We start from the raw sequence: 20,150 nt of genomic DNA on the forward strand, positions 1-20,150 counted from the left end.
GAGAACTGATTAGATTGTTGTCAGCCGATTCTGCCTCTCAATTATCAATTTCTAGGATAATTTATAATAACAAATCGATATGATTTGCCAGTTGAATCATGCTACTGTGCAAGGTTTCTGACATGAGGTGTACACGTGCCAATGAATAAACATAAAATAGGCATATTCATCCGCGGCGATAATACAAAGAAGATTCAGGCGGTATGAAAAAAAGGTCATTATTCTTTGAAAATGGAAACATTTCCTCAGTAACTAGATACAAGTTTTGTTTTAAGCCTTGAAGATCGAACTCTTGGTGCATTGTTTATTCTTGATCTGGACATTTGAACTTGTATTCATCCTTATACGCAACTTCAACGACTCGTTTCTGATTCCACCTGATTAATAAAATTGGGTCTCTTAGAAGTAGGTTCGTAAATATATATATAACGGCACAGAACGTTCGTGGTATGCTCTTTAGCCCCACTTATAACCCTGCGTCGCATCGACAGATCCGAATGTGACGGCTCTCAACGTTAATGTGTGGGTGTGAAACTGGATAGCTATTACCACACTCCAACCGGTAATTGGATGGTTCGTCCAATGATTGTCTATCTTGTCATTTCGCGGATGTGAAAAGATAATGACAAAATCCTATGGTTTTTTATATTGTTCAAAAAACTGACTGATAAAATTACATTCTGTGTATATCTTCAATATTATTTGTATAGAAATTGAACATGCTTTCGGATACCAGTGTCAAATTATTGTTCGGAAATACTAAGAGGTTACTCAAAAACCCCGTTCCCAGGAGAACCCAATCTACCATATAAATTCGTAGAGTACTCACCTCCAGTCTGTACAAACCCTAGTTTGAAATATTCCACATTTTGTGAGATAACTTTCCCTGACACGTCTTCTAACACTTTTTTCGTAAGGTGTTCTGACGATTACTCTCGGGCAAACTCTGTGAAAAAATTGTTTTGCAGTTATCTCCAGAACAGACTAAAACGCCGTTACTGTTCGACAGTCAGTTCTATGTATAAATATATAAATACCGATGCTTTCTCTTAGTAACTAGAGCTGGGCATTTATAATCGAATATTACAATATTCGAGTCGGTTCACAGACAAAAATTTCGAACCGCCGCCATTTTTTTTTGTGCTCCAGGGTAGAGGTAAATTCCTCGATATTTTTGTGAAGTCATCTCCCGTCAAGAAGTTTTGATCGCTGTTTTTCTTCATAATCTGGCTGACAATCTTATATGAACAAACTGTTTCTGTATAAGCTAAACCTTTAACTTCATCGGTTCAGCAATCGATCTCAATTCTAAACTTTGCTTTCGATTCCTCAGAGTCCGATGACAGTGCAGATACCAAGGTCCCAAAAGTTCCAAGGTTCAGCAATCGATCTCAGTTCTAAACTACTTTCTTAATGTTTCTCTTCACTTGGCGGAAATAGGAAAAGGCTAATTATCCGAACTTGAGATAAGCTTGTTGGTAACTGTTTATATGTGTGTGGCGGTAACATAATCCCAAGTGAGCGATTATTTACTGCAGCTGGAAACACCGTCACTGAGCTCAGATCAAGCTTAATCGTATTCCATATAAGGGCTCTTGTATTTTCAAAATGCCAATATGACATATTACTCTTTTCTTCCTAGTGAGTTATTGATGAAACATGTGTCTTATTGAGCGTGACAACTAAGTGATTGATACCCATTTCAATAACAATGTTTCATACAATTACGTCGTTATATTACGGTAATTTAAATATCTTTCGAGTATTCAAAATTCAATTTGAAAAAAAATTCGATTCGAAAATCATCAGGTATTCGAAAATGCCCAGCCGCAGTGGTAACCATTCAATATTATGCGCACTAAAACGAATCGCACTTCTCATAGTTAGGTAAACTCACATTCTTTCGCAAAGGCGACCTTCAGTTCCGGCAGGGCATGAACATGTAGATCTTCTTCCTTCCATCACACAAGTACCCCCGTTACGACACGGCGGAATGCATTTTGCAGATCGCACTAAAAAACAAGAACATCATAATGAATTATGTGTCTGGGTGCGATGATCTCACCAAAGAAGGAAGTTCTGAGGCTTGGTTGTAATCAACAATAAGTAACCTTTGTTGTAACAAAATGTTTTAAAGTTTCCAAAATTTGGAATATATATTCATTATTAGAAAGGTAGTTAGTTAATCTCAGCGCTAATATTAAATGGAATGTGCTCACAGACTGACAGCCGAATTTTCGAAATGAATTAAAGAAAGAGTTGTTTGGTAAAAATATTTTTGCATCGAACGTCCGAATAAATATTGACTAGTTACTAGTGCGATTTAATATTCTTCATTGCGTTACTTCTATAGGCTAGCGTAAGTTAAAGAAGACAAATTGAAAATGAATTGGTGGTAAGTTTTGCAATGTCTAATCTAATCTAATATATCGAATTAGCCAAAGTCCCACGTTACAGCCATGGAAAATCTCAATCTTTCATCCGTTATGTGATTTATTCGTGGTCAACATTTTGAAAGCTAAGATGTCACTAATCGACGTCTATCCAAATACAAGCAATGTGGTTAACATAGCAAATAACGAAGTTCTTCATCGGTCGCAAAAAAAACTACGCGGATCGGTGGCTGGAAATCACTGATCTGCCGCATAGTATGGAAAACCTATATGCAGTTATACTGTATTTGAAAATATGAAAGTAAAGGACTATATATACCTACCTCTTTCACACCGTGCGCCATAATATGGTCTTGTACATGTACATCTATTTCTTCCAACGCATCGACCACCATTTCTACATGGAGGAGTACAGGAAACAGGATTTGTATCTATCAAATAAAAATAATACCAACAGAATATAAAAATAAATACATTTGTAAGTATGGTCCCGGACTTTGCTTTATAATCTAAACCAGTGGTTCTCAACCTTTTTGTCTTTGCGGACCCTTCTGGTGCTCTCAAAGCGGTCGCGGACCCCTCAAAAGGTTTTTATTTGAAATTAATTTATAGCTTAAAACAGCAACCTAATGTTCCATACAGATTTAACCAAGTCAAAAATAACACCAAACTAGTGGACATTTTCATTTATTTTGTCAAATCGAATACACTTCATGGGATTTCTGCTGTTGCATATCAGAAGCAAGTCTTGGAATACGTAGTCGTGTTTTTGATAACGATAGACGCATATCGTCTTCGACGTTTAGTTGGTGACGAGACTTGGATTTGATATGAACGAGAGCAGAAAATCCACTTTCACAAAGGTAAGTGGAGGCGAATGGAACAATAACACGTAATGCTTTCGTCGATACTATTGGGTACGACGGCAAAATGGCGCACCAAAACTGAGAACTATCAGTATCACTGTAGCTGCGTTCTCGTATTTATCATTGTTATATCATAACTCGTATTTGTCACGATAGGTCTACGGGAGATAACTCAAAATAGTTTTTGTAGGCTATTGTCACATTGTCATAGGCAGCAAATGTTCGATTGTATTAAAAAAAACGATATTAAACTGCAAATAATTTCATAAAATCTTAATTTAATCGCGGACCCCTTGGAAATGCTTCGCGGACCCCGGTTGAGAATGAGAACCACTGATCTAGACGATATTTGTATAATCCATTCAGCAGAGCTTATGGCACTGAACGTTACTAGTACAGTAGAACTAACCGCCAAAATGCATTAATTTTTGTCACCTCGTTCGCATCTAGGTCCAACCCATCCACTTTTGCAAACGCATTTATCCACAGCTACACAAGTTCCTCCGTTAGCACATGACGGGTTGCAGTCTGGCATCTCACAAAATCTTCCTTTATATCTGTCTGGACATTCGCATTGATTTGGTCGCACACATCTTCCATTATTTTTGCAAGCATTGACACAACGAGCTGAAGAACATAGAGTGTTAACAAAACGAATTTGTCAAACTATTTTTTTCCTCTTAACAGATAAAACACTTAAATACAGACAGTGTTCATTAGTAAGAAGTTGGAATATCATCACTTCGCTGTGTGTCTGTTCCTGCTTATTAAATTTATTATGCTTGACAAAGTTACACCTTTGGCCGATAAAAAGTAAATCATATATATATATTACCTTCAGTACAAGAACGGCCTATCCACCCAGACTGGCATCGACAGGTATTGAATCTCATACATTTACCCCCGTTAGAACAAGAAGGCGAACAAAGTGCTGGAAATAAAAGAGAGCATTCAAGTTATCTAAATGCAGGTAGAATTCAGCTAACATGAATGTAAGCAACTGAGTCATTCATTATATTTCGGTCTCTCTAGCTTTGATAGGAACATTACCAACAACAAAAAACGAAAAACAGGGCTACTCGAAAGACCATAATTAACTTAGAAAAGAGTTCAAAACATACAAGTAAGCAGATGAGATGTCGTAGTTCTGCATATGAATGAGTCATCCTATCGGTTTCCCTCTCTTCTGGAATAAATATGAAAATCCTATCCTAGCTATACGCCAACGCATCCACAAACATGCCGCAGTCAAACATCGACATTGGTACCAGATTACAAGATGTCATTGCATTAGAACATATCGAAGGCCCAAATCTTACTGAGCTATCGATTTTACCTGAACAGTCCGGGCCCGGATATCCGGGTGGGCAAGAACATGTGTTTGGTTCAATACATATTCCGTTGTTAATACATGGTGTTTCGCAATATGGCTGACAGGAGAATTGATCCTTTAATGTATATCCATCTCTGCACTCACATCTGTAGGATCCTTTGGTATTCATGCAATTGTGTTCGCAGTTGCCATTGGTAACCAAGCATTCATTTACATCTATAACATAATGAATAGGACTCTGTCGGAGTTTGAAAGAACTATTTTGGCAAAATTTAAGTGCTAAATTGTGTAAACAAACAAATATCAGTGTAGTGTGGTCTAACGGTGTATGTAGAAACCGCCTACACTTCGAACCCTAAGAAACCTCACCAATGCACGAAGTCCCATCATCTTTCAAGGAAAATCCATTTTCACAACTACATATGATTCCATCATTCTCATCAACATTGCATATTTGTTCGCAACCGCCATTGTCATCTTCACAAGAGGATATTACTAAAATGAACGCATAATTAAAAATATGGATATAAAACTTTATTACCCGAATATCATATAGCAATACATATAACAGCTCTTACCTTTGCAACTCAAATATGTATCATCAAGTGACATATTTTTTGGACATCCACATTCATAGCCCCCAAATCGATTTATACAGAAGTGTGAACAGTCCCCGTTATGTATTAAACATTCGTCAAAATCTTAAAAAATATCATACATTTATTAAATATAGTCAGAGTAGTATGTTACGTCACGATCCACAGGATCCAAGGATTATTGTTTGGCAATAATATTGTTGCCACGTGTAGGCGCTGTTAAGTCGAGTTCGCCGCCATTAATGGATATTGCACCATACTTTGCTGCTGTTTTGCTGCCAAGTCAAGTTTTTAAAGTTTCTTTGTGTTGGTATTATTGTGATTTAATTATTGCTGTTTATTGTGTTTATCTTGTAGATGACTTAGACATCTAAATTAGTTAGTAACTGGATTTATTGGGTTGTTGCCCTTGGTGTTAAGATATTGTGCCGTACATTTGTTACTGTGAAGAAAGTGTACTGATGTTTCCAGAATGTATTATGCAATGATTTTTGGGTAAGAAAGCTAGTACTTTAAGTTGCATAATTTGAAGTTCACTGATGTATGTGTATTAAATATTGTCATTGTTAACAGATTGTGAAGTATTCTCGTGGATTCACAAAGTTTTCTTACCCGGTGTCATAAATATTATCGGTATGTTATTTATATTTGGATCATTGCTGAATTTGGTATTATTTAGTTTTATAAGTGTTCTAAGACATTGTATTTTGTTTTAGAAAACCGTCTTCCATCTTTCATTTCCGTCTATTGTGATGTTTGTGTATTGCTGAGCATTTCATGTTATGCTATCAATTCTTCGAATTACAATTTCATTACAAGTTTTCAACAATTGATTGTGTTTGGACAAGGATTTGGGAGATGCGTTTTCGATTTGTTAGTTTTCTCTATGTGACACCTTGTGCTACCGGGTCACGTTGAAAGGGAGGTTACATAAAGTTTTCGATAATATAGAATTATCGATATCACATGAATAACACAATTCTGAACAGAATCTAATTATCGAATAAAGCAACAACATAACTTTTTGAAGATGTCAAGTTCAGACTCCAGTCAACGTTTGATTTTTGAAATATTGGAAGGTCGACTGAAAGACTTGTATTTAAGGGTCGAATCCCTTATGATGGATCGCAAAAATGCTGTTTCTGTTCAGGAATTGTCGAAGCACATTTCTGAAACATTTCAGGCACTCATGAAACTCTGTAGTGAGAATCCATCTGCAATTTTTGAGCACAATGCAAATTGGATGGAAAGCATTAACCAGAATCAGGCAGAATTTGATGGTAGAGTACAGCAATGGCTGCTGGCTGTAGTCAAAGCAGCAGCAGATCAGTTTTCTCAATTGGAGAAATCAACACAGTCTAGTCATCCTTCAAGTGCAAGTTCACGATCAAGTTATCGAAGAGCAGAAGCTAAAGTAAAAGCTAAATTGGCTCGATTGGAACTTGAAAAGATTAAACGTAAACATGAGCTCCAAAACAGAATAAATCAAATCCACCAGTCAATAGAAATGTTGGATTCGGAACACAAAGTTCAAACGGCTGATGCCGAAGAAGAGTTTTGGGAGCAGTCCACTAGTTCAGATCGAATGAATGTTGATGTCACGGATAATCGTTTTTCGAAGGATGTGAGACATTTGGGTTCAGAGAAGGCCAATAGAAAAGTGCTAGAAGTTGGCATGGTAGCCAACAAAACCACATGTGAAAGCTTACATCTTGTGCAGAGTACACCTGTTTATGCACAGTCTAACGTTGGCTGTGCTGTGGGCAAAATTGATGCCGGTACTCTGGCAATGGCTGTTGAAGATTATCCTGTCAATACTGAATCAAAATCTGTACTAGATGATAAACCGAGTGCTGGGGTAAATGGCCCTGTAGTGCCTCGAGTGTTGGATTTGCTTGTTCCAAGCAAATTTGAAGATGGAAATCAGGACAATAGAATTCCTGCTATGTATATTCCAAATCAGTCAGTGGTTACAAAAAACCCTGATCAGGCAAGTGTTAATAAGACTTGTCAACCGGCCAGTGGTAGGCCTCCGGATTCTTCTCAATCATTGTCAAATGATGTTATGACATTGATCAAGCATTTGAATAGACCAAAACCCGAAGTTTTATATTTTTCTGGTGATTCCACGAATTATCATATGTTCAGGCGTAATTTTGCTGCTCAAATTGATGAAAATGTTGATAGTTATGCTGCCAGATTGTCATATCTACTCCAGCATTGTACCGGAGAAGCACGAAAGCTCATTCAGTCATGTGCCAAGCTTGATCCAGAGGAAGGATACCAAAAAGCAATTAAACTGCTTGAGAAAAATTATGGTAGAACACATGAGGTAGTTCATTCATGTGTGAAAAAGGTGGTTGATGGACCACAGATAAAATTCAATGACCATGAAAAGCTTAAAGAATTTGTTCGCACATTGGAAGATTGCAAACTCACTTTGAAAGGCATAAACAAAGAGAATGAAATGGACAATCTACAAATTTTGGCTAGAGCAGCAAATCGCATATTTCCTAGTATGAGAATGGCTTGGAAACGTAGAGTGGGGAAGATAATAGCGAGAGATGAAGAACCATCTTTCCAAGATTTCATTGAGTTTGTGACTGAAGAAGAAACTGCAGTCAATTCATCCTTTAGTCAAATGATGGATGATTATGTGAGTGTTGTTGAGAAACCAATGAAAACTTCTCGAATTAGAACAATGGCACACAATGTCACCGAAACTGTATCAGAGAAAAAGATGCAGTTGTCATCTTCAGGTGAGCATACAAGAACTAAATGCATGTATTGTTCGATGCCTCATGATCTGTCAAAATGTGAAAAGTTCAAGAAGAAGCCGATTGTGGAACGAATTAAATTTATGAGGGCACGTCGACTTTGCTATATTTGTCTGAAATATGGACATGTTGCCAGTATGTGCAGATCTAAGCTTTCATGTGGAGTGGATAGATGCACTGCAAAGCATAACAGACTTATTCATCGTTCATTTCAGGAAAATAATAAACCTGATCAAGAACAGTCTACTAATGGTGAGAAAGAAAACATTTCTCCAGCTTCCATGCCAGAATCAAGCTTGTGTCAGGCCACAGAAAGTAATAGGTCTGTGTATTTTTGTATTGTGCCTGTGAAGGTATCCGGTAATGACCGAGAAGTGGAGACATATGCATTTTTAGATGTTGGCTCAGCAATAACATTGTGCTCAGACAAACTGATTGACATGCTTGGATTACATCGGGAGCCAGCTGATATTTCATTAACAACTGTGAATGGTGAGTCAAAGATACACGGGGGGTCAAAAGTTCAATTGCGGGTTGAATCTTGTGATGGCAAGGAAGTTATGGATTTGCCTGAAGTGTTTTCAATTGACAAATTACCTGTGAAAGCAAATGCTCCGTTATCAATGAATGAAAAGAACAGAATGGCACATCTAAGAGGGTTGAATTTATCTAACATTGACAATGCTGAAGTACTACTAATGATTGGTGCCAATGTACCAGAAGCTTTTTGTGTACAAGAAGTGAGACGAGGTCGTCCAAGACAGCCTATAGCTTGGAAAACTCCATTTGGTTGGACATTGATTGGTCCAAAAATTGAAAGGTCAGAATTGTTATCTTTCAATGTCAATTTTATAAAAAATGATCAAAATGACTTACTGCAAATGCAACTTGAAAGAATGTGGAAAACAGATTTCATTGATTCACAAAAAATGTCAGATACTGCTATGTCTCGAGAAGATAGGTATGCTCTTAATTTGATGCATGAGGCAATTAAATTTGAAAATGGTCACTATCAATTACCTCTATTGTGGCGTCCTCATGCGAGAACTTTGCCAAATAATCGTGATTTGGCTATGTCTCGATTGTCATGCCTTAAGCGAAAACTGGTTCGCGATGATGATCTACGTTTGAAATATGTAGAAATAGTTCAAGATTACATAGCGAAAGGCTATGCAGAAAAGGTGACAAAATGCAATTTGAAAGAGTGCAATCAGATATGGTATATTCCTCATTTTTGTGTTGTACATCCACAAAAACTAAAACCAAGAGTTGTATTTGATGGAGCATGTCAGTATCGTGGCTACTCATTAAATGAGTCTTTGTTGAGTGGACCAGATTTGGCAAACTCATTAACCGGTGTTCTTATGAGATTCCGCCAGGAGCGGATTGCTCTAGTAGCAGACATAGAGGCGATGTTTCATCAGATTCATGTTGATCCGAAAGACAGAGATGCTCTCAGATTCTTGTGGTGGCCTGGTGGAGATATGTCAAAAGAGCCTATTGATCATAGAAAGACTGTACATTTGTTTGGCTCTAAGAGTTCACCCACTGTTGCTAACTTTTGTCTGAAAAGAGTCGCCCAGGACTTTGGAGGGGAGTTTGACACTGATGTTATCGAAGCCATTGAACAAGATTTTTATGTGGATGATTTGTTAAAATCTGTGTGTTCTGAAAATGATGGCCTACGAATGAAACAACAGCTTACTGAAATATTGAAAAAAGGTGGATTCAAACTAACAAAGTGGCTTAGCAACAGGGAAAAAATACTGAATAGTATTCCTGAGGATGAGAAGGCCAAGTCTATATTGAATTTGAAGTTTGATGAAACACTGTCTGATCGTGTTCTTGGTGTGTATTGGAAAGTCAGTTTTGACTCATTTGGTTTCAATATAGATATGACAGCACCTGATGTGATGACCAAAAGAACTACTCTATCGCTTGTTAGTTCGTTATACGATCCACTAGGCTTTGTAGCAGTGGTGGTGATAGTTGCAAAAATCATGCAACAGGATTTATGTAGAAAACGTCTTGGATGGGATGAGCCTATTCCTGATTGTGACGTTGCAAAATGGACAAAATGGCTTGAGCAGCTGAGTGCTTTAAAAGATATTACTATCAATAGATGTGTAAAGCCCAATGGATTTGGAAGAGTTGTAGTGATGCAAATACATCATTTTGCAGATGCTTCCTCGGTTGCTTATGGTGCAGTGGCTTATTTACGCCTGGTTAATGAAAATCAAGATATACATTGTGCATTTCTTTTTGGTAAAGCAAGAGTGACACCATTGAAAGCAATTTCCATACCAAGACTTGAACTGACTGCTGCAGTTTTATCAGTGAAAATAGACCAGATGTTGAGAAGTGAACTTCATCTAGGTAATGAATGTGAATCTTTTTTCTGGACAGATTCGACTGCAGTTTTGCAAAGTATAAGAAATTGCAATAAGCGTTTTCCGATTTTTGTGGCAAACCGCTTAGCCAAGATTGATGGAGGATCAGAAGTATCACAATGGCGTTACGTATCTACAAAGCAGAATCCAGCTGATGAAGCATCGCGGGGTATCCGTGTAAAGAAGATGGCCACGAAAAGCAGATGGCTCAGTGGGCCTGAATTTTTGTGGAAAGATGCTGAGCAATGGCCTCAGCCTGTGTCGTTGCCTCCACTGCCTAATGAATTTCAGCTTGTAAAACAATTGCAAGAACCGGTTTGCATGTTAACAGATCAAAGTGCTACTAATCGACTTGTGGAGCAGTTTTCTGATTTGCATTCGCTGAAAAAGGCGACTGCTTGGATTTTGCGATTCATTTCATTTTTAAGACATAAGAAAAGTGGGGAAAACCTACACAAAGGACCACTGTATGTTGATGAACTGAGGAGAAGTGAATTTGCTCTAATTAAATATGTACAAAGGCAGTCCTTTGGTGAAATCATAGATAAATTGTCAAAATCTTCTGATGGATGTATTGATGCTGGAAAAAGGCTGTCATCCAGAAACATCTTGCGGAAATTAACGCCAATGTTGGTGAATGGAATTTTACGTGCTGGAGGACGTATTGAGAAAGCTCCAGTGGAATTTGATGTCAAACATCCCATTATACTGCCTTATGACCATCATTTCACCAATTTGGTGATACTCCAACATCACAAGGAGGTTGGACACTCTGGAATGGGACATACTTGGACATCACTGCGACAAAAATATTGGATTATCAAAGGCGGGGTTGCTGTCAGAAAAGTTTTGGGGAACTGCATATCATGTCGTAAACGAAATGCACCTCTTGGACAGCAAATTATGGCTGATTTGCCAGAGGCTAGATTGGCAGTGAACAAACCTGTTTTTTCTGAAGTTGGATGTGATTTTTTTGGACCCTTCTTAGTCAAACAAGGCAGATCAAATGTGAAACGATATGGATGTATTTTTACTTGTATGTGCACGCGTGCAGTGCATATTGAAGTGGCTTACTCTTTGTCAACGGACTCATTTATCAATGTTTTATGAAAATTTATTGGACGACGTAGTAAGCCAAGAGCTATATATTCTGACAATGCTGGAAATTTTCAAGCCACAAATAAAGTTCTTCGTGATGAAATAAAGAAGTGGAATCAGCATTATATCAATGATTTCTTGAGTCAAAGGAACATAGAATGGAACTGGAATTGTCCCACTGACAGTAAAGCAGGTGGATGCTGGGAACGACTCATCCGGTCAATAAGAAAAATACTTGGAGGATTGCTGAATGATCAAATTCTAACAGATGAAAAATTACATGTTCTTTTTGTTGAAGTCGAATCAATCCTAAATTCAAGACCTCTTTGTCCGGTGACTTTTGATGTGAATGATGAAGAACCACTAACTCCTAATCATCTGCTGCTATTGAGAGGATCACGAAACGAATCGCCAGGTGTGTTCACTGAAAAGGATTGTTACCGCTTCAAATGGAAGCAAGTTCAATACATGGCTGATCAATTTTGGAGAAGATTCAATAAAGAGTATCTTCCAACACTTATTGGAAGACAAAAATGGACTGTTCAAAACCCAAATTTAAAAATTGGTGATATAGTTATGATTTCTGAAGATGCACCTCGTTGCCAGTGGCTCATGGGGCGAGTTGTTGAAGTGTTTCCTGATAAAAATGGGACTGTGCGCCAAGTTAAAGTTAAAACAAAAAATGGCTTTCTTAAAAGACCAATAAACAAATTGTGTTTTATCATTCACAGTGATGCTTAAATTGTGAACTTGGATATTGTGGTTTGTGAGGTGACGTAATTGAATTTGAATTTTTGAAAATGGCTCATATCTAATTATCCATTTTGGAGGGGAGAATGTTACGTCACGATCCACAGGATCCAAGGATTATTGTTTGGCAATAATATTGTTGCCACGTGTAGGCGCTGTTAAGTCGAGTTCGCCGCCATTAATGGATATTGCACCATACTTTGCTGCTGTTTTGCTGCCAAGTCAAGTTTTTAAAGTTTCTTTGTGTTGGTATTATTGTGATTTAATTATTGCTGTTTATTGTGTTTATCTTGTAGATGACTTAGACATCTAAATTAGTTAGTAACTGGATTTATTGGGTTGTTGCCCTTGGTGTTAAGATATTGTGCCGTACATTTGTTACTGTGAAGAAAGTGTACTGATGTTTCCAGAATGTATTATGCAATGATTTTTGGGTAAGAAAGCTAGTACTTTAAGTTGCATAATTTGAAGTTCACTGATGTATGTGTATTAAATATTGTCATTGTTAACAGATTGTGAAGTATTCTCGTGGATTCACAAAGTTTTCTTACCCGGTGTCATAAATATTATCGGTATGTTATTTATATTTGGATCATTGCTGAATTTGGTATTATTTAGTTTTATAAGTGTTCTAAGACATTGTATTTTGTTTTAGAAAACCGTCTTCCATCTTTCATTTCCGTCTATTGTGATGTTTGTGTATTGCTGAGCATTTCATGTTATGCTATCAATTCTTCGAATTACAATTTCATTACAAGTTTTCAACAATTGATTGTGTTTGGACAAGGATTTGGGAGATGCGTTTTCGATTTGTTAGTTTTCTCTATGTGACACCTTGTGCTACCGGGTCACGTTGAAAGGGAGGTTACATAGTATACATCTGCCATCTATTCGTTTACAATAAAATTCAAGTGGTTTTTCTGACACGTCTGAGATATAATATTCTGCTATACTACCGACGAGCGATAAAACAGAACCATATTTCTAAGACGGTCATACTGAGCAGAACAATCAGCCGCTTTCCGTGGATGGAAGAAACTTAACAGTTCAGAGACAATAAACCTTCCTCCTTTCTAAGTAAGTAGTTGAAATACGAGAAAAGTAGTTGTTTTAATTTTCGACAGTAACACAAATTGGCATACATTTTTCATTGTAATAGTACCATGATAAAACAAGAGAGCTATGCTCAAATATATGGACCCGTAGCGCCACATAATTTTAATTACGTCATAGCAAAAAGTAAAAGCCTTCTGGAGAAAAATTTCATCTTTAATCACTCAAAATTTCAAAGCAATTGGTCCAGTAATCAAAGAGAAAAGCGATTTCTTCAAAACGTGTCGAAGAACAAGAACAACATAACAACAAAACGATCGTTATATCCACTACGTGTCCAATTATGACTTCAACTAGTATAGGCATGGCTTCTTGGAAAAAGAATAAAAATGTACTTGATAAATGAATCTTACCGATACACTGCAACTGATCAACATGAAGTAGGAATCCTTCACCGCATGTACAGTAATAATTGCCAGGTATGTTGTGGCACAACATATCACATCCTCCGTTGTTATCTTCGCATTCATTAATTTCTGAAAATTTATTTGAAGATAAAACTTAATTCCGTTTTGCGATACGTTTTTTGGCAGTGTCTTTATAATATGGTAGTCGTACGAGTTCTCTACCCATTTATTCACGTACACATTCATTTCTCTGCATCATTTTCTTGCGAAACTCATGTTAGGAAATGCTGATTAGGGTATGTATCCGGGATGAGTTTTACACTATTTCTCATAATTTATTTCTTTTCACAATTATTATTCCATTAATACTAAAAAATAGATGACTATTTTTTTTGTTTAACAAAAAAAAAGAACACATTCGAAGTCTGAGCCTAAATTCTGAACCTGAAAATGGACATTATTTTATATTCAAAGCGAGTTCTCGAAAAGTTAACGTAACTGTCTCTTACCAATACATTTAAGAGCTCGTTCGTGGGATTCCTGATATTGAAATCCATCTAAACATCCACAATGGAAACTGCCTATATCGTTCACACAATGTTGGTTGCAATCGGTCTCGTTGCTCATACATTCGTCTATATCTAAAATATCACGAAGAATTGGTAACTACTTAAAAGAGAGAGGCGTAATCAAACCTCAAAACAACTACAACAATGGTGAAATTAAACCGAACGTCAGCCATACTCGCATACATATATATATGCATATATGCAGTACGGCGAGCAAATCGTTCGAAAAAAAGAAGCGAAGGACGAACAGGGCCATTAATTAGTGATCTCAGACACTAAGGCCTACACTTTGAAATACGACACAGTTTTTCAGGAAATAATTTATTTAATATGGTTTCCACTTATTCTTGCATGATAATAGTACCCACCTTCACAATAGTATCCATTTCCATTAAATCCGGGTAAACATGTACATTCATAGGAGCCTAGAAGATTTTTGCAGTAGGCATACACATGGCAGTAATGCGAATTGTCGAAACATTCATCAATATCTGAAATGGAATTAGTCGAGAGATTGAAAGAATACTGAAAACTTTTAAAGAAAGATGATACATTGGGTATAATGATATATGAATATTACATTACACGATTATAGTATATATATTATACCAGTATACATAACAACTATTTAAATACAGTTTTGATAATAATATACGTGGTTGAGAAGACGGGATGTATAATGTATGCCTCTTTACTGAATTCTTACCTCCACATTTTCCCGTTCTATTCACGTGGTAACCTTCTAAGCAAATACATTGAAACGATCCTTCGATATTGGTGCAATTTCCAAATTCTCCACAAAGATCTGGCGTGGCAGAACACTCATCGATATCTTTAATTAAATATTGGAAATTGTTTAACATTTTAATTTCAACAAAATTAGAGAATTTTTTAACGAAAATGTAATATACATATACATGACTATCTGTTAATGATGTATTAGAATTAGATTATTAGAACTTACAAAAAGCAAATGTATATACAAACAATCGAACCTTCGCATATACCAGCCTCATTCAAAACAAATCCTTCATTGCAAGTACATTCAAACGATCCCTCAATATTGGAGCAGATTCCCTCCTCACCACATATGTGCGGATCCAACGAACATTCATTGAGATCTGCAAGGAATTGTATAATATATTATCGCAATGAAAATTTTTATTGAAACGCATTTTTTCAGTTTCGGCTTTTGCAAATGAATATTATCTATACTAATATAAAGCGTAACGCAATACCTTCACATTGTTCCATCTCTTCATTCCATTCATATCCACTCAAACAATTCAAGAATAACTCGGTGTCGATGATATCCGAGTCAACTGAAACAAGTAAGTACAATTGTTGAATTAGGTAGGCCTACATGAGTTGTATTTCAATTGGTATATGCTACACTGTCGAGATATAGACTGTGTACAGGTAATATGAAAGGTTCAAGTGTTACAAATAGTGCATTTTCACAAAGTAAGCTACATCTATACACAAGTTGTACGCGACAAGTTATGTGAAAGTTATTGGGCGAGTCTGGGCTAACTTCGACTCGGCGGGGCTGAGAGCGGAGAAGAATGTCCGTGCCACCTCTGCTAACTCTTTGCAGTGCTACTAATTAAAATTGAATATGTGTGCGGAATTGATGGATTCGTCCATCGGTAATTCACACGATAGCGGTACTTTGACCTGGCTAACAAATACTTTCCCTCACCCAGCAACAGAAGGGAAACAATTGTTTGGTAAATATGCTATCTCGTAGGCTTTTAACCCTAAAATATATGATCAGCTACAAAGGCCCGGAAATAGAGCTTGAAATACCTCACAGTGTAAGAAACTTTGGTATAGGCGTAGTTATCACTTCTTGAAATATCAGAAGAGATTTAATTTCAACCTAAAAAAGCGCAATATGTTAATGTGAAACAGCGATTTCAGTCACGCAGTTATTTTCCAAATGGATTTGTATTGATATCCTATATTCTATAACAATCACACGAAGAAAAGTTAAATTTTACGAGCACTTGTGGTCCATGTTTTGAAGAGATCATGTTATGGTAAAAACTTACATATGTCGTAAATTTCGTCACCGTGATATGCACCTTCGTCTTCTATGATACTCACGCTCTAGACAAAAAACAATTATGACGATTCAAAAAACTAAATCAGACGTGGCCTTACTCCGAGTATTTTGAAACAATATGATTTGTATGCAAATAGCATATTGCCTTGACCATTTTATTTTAAAAGCTGAAGAACATCGACAAACTAAAGTTTTGATGTGTCGAAAGACAAATCTAAATAGAATAGTTTTCAATTAACGTCATTGCTCTCACCTGAACATCAGATGATTCCTGAGCGACTCCTCCAGTAAAAAGAATTATTGTCGTAACGACAAAGCATATTTCTTCGTAACGAAACATTGCAGTAGTGTTGTTTACACTAGCATAAACTATCTCACGTTATCACTAGCCTATTACCAGCATTTAAATTGCGCCAAATACAGTTTGCGTTTCGTTTGATTCAGTCACCCGTGAAGATACATGTTTTGGTTGTTTTAGCAATCCAAAAATCTAGTAAATTGGGGAAAATTTTGCACAAAGTATATTAGATCAGGCTTGGTTCGTAGAGTAAAAGTGTAATAGTTCATGGTTTGTTGAACAGTATACAGATGTTGATAACATAAGTAAAGACCCAATTTCTAAAATTTATTGCGCGAATGCGTTTCGTTTCTGGTTGGGAAGTAAACTGAAGGATAAATGTAAGATAAAGGCAGTGAGTAATACAGTTTCGACTAACACAATAAGAAAAACTTTAATATTTATAGCATGTGGACTATGTTCCAAGCTTGATAATTACCAGTTTTTTTGCGAAGCAAATAACGATTAGAACGTGTTTTTGCATTCGACTGTGGATGTATACTTGCAAGAAATATAAATCAAAACTACTTGAGTCGATGTATATTTGGATTTACCAAACTGGCCACGACGAAATAAATATCTGAATCCGCCAAAGTAATGTCACTTTATCCGCTACCATCGAATTCAATATTACATTAAGACATTGGAGACAGTTGAAATTGCCTGTTGTATCATGGTAAACTCGTCTTTGAAAAAAGATTGTCCGTTTGAATTAGGTTCAATGAAATACAGATTCTAATCTATATCCACAGTTCAAATATTCAGGAATACTGCGTTGCTGTGCAACTATTGACCATTGAAATCTGATTACAAAAGGAGTTCAAATTAAATTCAATAAATTCGGATTTTCGCATTCGCATTGTTTCGTGTCGCGAAATCAAACTACTTTATTACGAAAGTCAGTATTCGTATTCCAAATCAATTACACCTCCATTCAAATAATAGCACTTTCGTCATCAGTCGGGTTAATTATATAGAAATCTCTGGTGGAGGACGGAAATAATACGAATCACATTGTAAGCTGTTTAAAAGCCAAAGTGCAAGTTACCTGTACTACTGGTTAGGGATGTTTCAAAGATGGAAAAAATTATGGAAACATAATTTTTATGTGTAGGGGAAGAGCGAAAAAAACACGAAAGATTGGCATCACTGACTTAGATCACCATGTCGAAACAAACTATTGCGCAATAACAATCATTTTTGAACATATTAAATTTTTGTCAAAAACTTAAAAATTGCAACATCACTGTTAACCTACGCAGCAAGTATAACATTTCATAAATTAATTCCATTCTGCTGCATACTTGCACCACCCTGCATACTTGCACTAAACAGAACACCATTTGCAATGTTACTAGCTGATATATTATCATTACCATAAGTTCTACATTCGCAGTATAAGAATAAGCTAAGGGAGGTAGAAAGCATGAGGAAATGAGACTATGAGAGATGATTTTGAGGAAATTGTCCAAATTTGGTTAAAATGGTACCCTGACTGGGTTAGATACACGAAAAGTATAGGAAGTGGTAAACCTTAAATGAATTTATCCTGCAGTATAAAATATGTGTTAGATTCGAAGAAACATTTCTGGATTGGATCGGTAACAAGCCAAATATTCAAAGTCATCAAAATTTTTACCATTTTTCCTATTAATGTAGTTACCAGTATATATCTATGTATAAATGAGAAGTTGTCAATTTTGCTCAGATAATTCCTAGGACCATGTGTAACTACAATTATGATATGATGAAATATTTCAGGCAGCGAAATAAAATTAATACAAAAATTGTTGAGGTCAGTCACTATGTTTATGGAGTATGAATAGCTTAATAGTACTAAGCGAGAATAAAAGACCAATAGCAAAAATGTAACAAACGAAGATCCAAGGTTGTAAAGGAAAATTCCTTTCAGATTCCCACAATTTATAGCCAATTTTGGAAATTGTCATCAGTTGAATGAACTGCATAACTGCATAAAATATGTTTTTTGAAATACGAGGCTTTATATTCTAATTGCTTAGGACTTTTAACTCTTCATTTGTAATAACAAGGTCTTATTTCCTGAGTTTTTTCGGTACTCCTGAAGTATGCGCGCCAAGATGTCGCACAACCTGAACCTTAACCGGAGTTCAGGTTGTGCGCCATCTTGGTGCGCATACTTCAGGAGGTCCGTTTTTTCTTAGATCAAACCCTACTGATAGAAATTAAATTGCCCTATATACAAAAATATAATTTACATATGGTTCAAGCATGTGAGATTGATAATTTCAACGTTTAAAGTATGATCCATCAATCATTCATGTCTGGCCCTATATAAACCAAATAATGAAAGCAAATCAAGCCACTCACTCTCTAATTGAAGCAAATAATAATAATGTACAATCAATCATGAGCATTTTCAATATCATTTTATACAAATAATTTCTAAATACAATTGAACCAAGAATGTGTTGCATGGCATGAGAGAAAAAAACAGGTGTGGATTCCAAAAACATTTTTTTCCACCAAATATATCAGTTAATATGGTAAAATCAACAATAATTAGGGTCGAAATTCTGTTAACAGGTAAAAAAATAAGAATTTGTTTATTAAAACAAGCAAAGATGTCCAAAAAATTTAATATAGCATCAGTCAAACTGATAAAAAAAAGTCGCAACAAAGTAATGAATATTTTCCATAATCGCATCAAATAACCTTGGTTTAAAAATATTCATATCGATGTATTCGGAAAAGGACAATTTAAATTTCACCACCGTTTCCAGTTTCCAATGCAGAATGAAAAAGGGAAATTTTTTTCATCTGAGTACTGTTTGAGGTGCCATGCAATATGTATACATAACATAACCTTTTTTTTAGTTGTTTAAATTATACAATAAACTGGGACACCATGCCCAAAAATTGAATTATTTAATAATCAATTTTCAACAGATATATATACTGGAGAATGGAGATATCAAGTTTACATTTTTAAAATGGAATTGAGGCATAAAATATTTTAGAAACTAAAATTACGGTAACATTTTTTTAAAAAAAGAATGAAGCAAAGCAAATTCTAATACAGCTAACATTTTTAAACCTGAGACCACAAATTATATACAAATGAGTATTATGAATACAACTTAAAGAAAATTAATAAAATCTACAAAATTTTTTAGTTATGGGTAATGGGATCAAACTACTGTCTAATGAGTAAAATAAATATGCAGGTACCCATAGAATTTAGTTTAAACAAAAACTTAAATTAACAAAATTCAGAAAAATTTATTCAAAAATTTAATCCAAACCATTTTTTCTGAAAAATTTTCTGGTATTGCATGTAATAAAACTAGGCGTGTAACACAAAGTTACCACAAATTAATTCCATTTATAATATTTGAAATTGAAAATAAACATTTTAAAAAATATGCTCAATTAGGACCTTTTCAGTATTTCCCCCTGGATTATTGTCTGGAGATTCATACAAAATCAAAAGGGTGAACTGCTGAAAAAATATTCCGATTATCATTGAGATTA

At 35.8% G+C, this 20,150-nt stretch overlaps 2 protein-coding genes across 2 annotated transcripts; one reads left to right on the forward strand and one right to left on the reverse strand.

Moving 5' to 3' along the window:
- Positions 1–204: 204 nt before the first annotated feature.
- LOC120341168 (uncharacterized) lies at positions 205–16,739 on the reverse strand. Its single transcript, XM_039409631.2, has 17 exons — positions 16,554–16,739; positions 16,287–16,344; positions 15,471–15,554; positions 15,228–15,353; positions 14,939–15,064; positions 14,601–14,723; positions 14,173–14,304; positions 13,670–13,792; positions 5,171–5,293; positions 4,962–5,087; positions 4,596–4,808; positions 4,095–4,190; positions 3,695–3,886; positions 2,717–2,824; positions 1,898–2,012; positions 830–946; positions 205–377 (listed from the first exon to the last, which is right to left on the reverse strand). The coding sequence occupies exons 1-17, from the start codon at positions 16,638–16,640 to the stop codon at positions 305–307; spliced, it is 2,022 nt and encodes a 673-aa protein (XP_039265565.2). The 5' UTR covers positions 16,641–16,739; the 3' UTR covers positions 205–304.
- On the forward strand, positions 5,362–12,774 carry LOC120332660 (uncharacterized). Its single transcript, XM_078120193.1, has 3 exons — positions 5,362–5,683; positions 5,762–5,821; positions 5,905–12,774. The coding sequence occupies exon 3, from the start codon at positions 6,219–6,221 to the stop codon at positions 11,463–11,465; it is 5,247 nt and encodes a 1,748-aa protein (XP_077976319.1). The 5' UTR covers positions 5,362–5,683; positions 5,762–5,821; positions 5,905–6,218; the 3' UTR covers positions 11,466–12,774.
- Positions 16,740–20,150: the final 3,411 nt, after the last annotated feature.

The sequence above is a fragment of the Styela clava genome, chromosome 14 (assembly GCF_964204865.1).
Source record: "Styela clava chromosome 14, kaStyClav1.hap1.2, whole genome shotgun sequence".
Classification (NCBI taxonomy): Eukaryota; Metazoa; Chordata; class Ascidiacea; order Stolidobranchia; family Styelidae; genus Styela; species Styela clava.

Excerpts from the sequence above, each read along its gene's own strand:
- LOC120332660 (XM_078120193.1), top strand. The coding sequence starts at position 6,219 with ATGTCAAGTTCAGACTCCAGTCAACGTTTGATTTTTGAAATATTGGAA.
- LOC120341168 (XM_039409631.2), bottom strand. The coding sequence starts at position 16,640 with ATGTTTCGTTACGAAGAAATATGCTTTGTCGTTACGACAATAATTCTT. Across the intron at positions 16,345-16,553 it reads AGGAATCATCTGATGTTCAG|AGCGTGAGTATCATAGAAGA; the intron begins GTGAGAGCAATG and ends TTTTTTGTCTAG. Across the intron at positions 13,793-14,172 it reads ACGAGCTCTTAAATGTATTG|AAATTAATGAATGCGAAGAT; the intron begins GTAAGAGACAGT and ends ATAAATTTTCAG.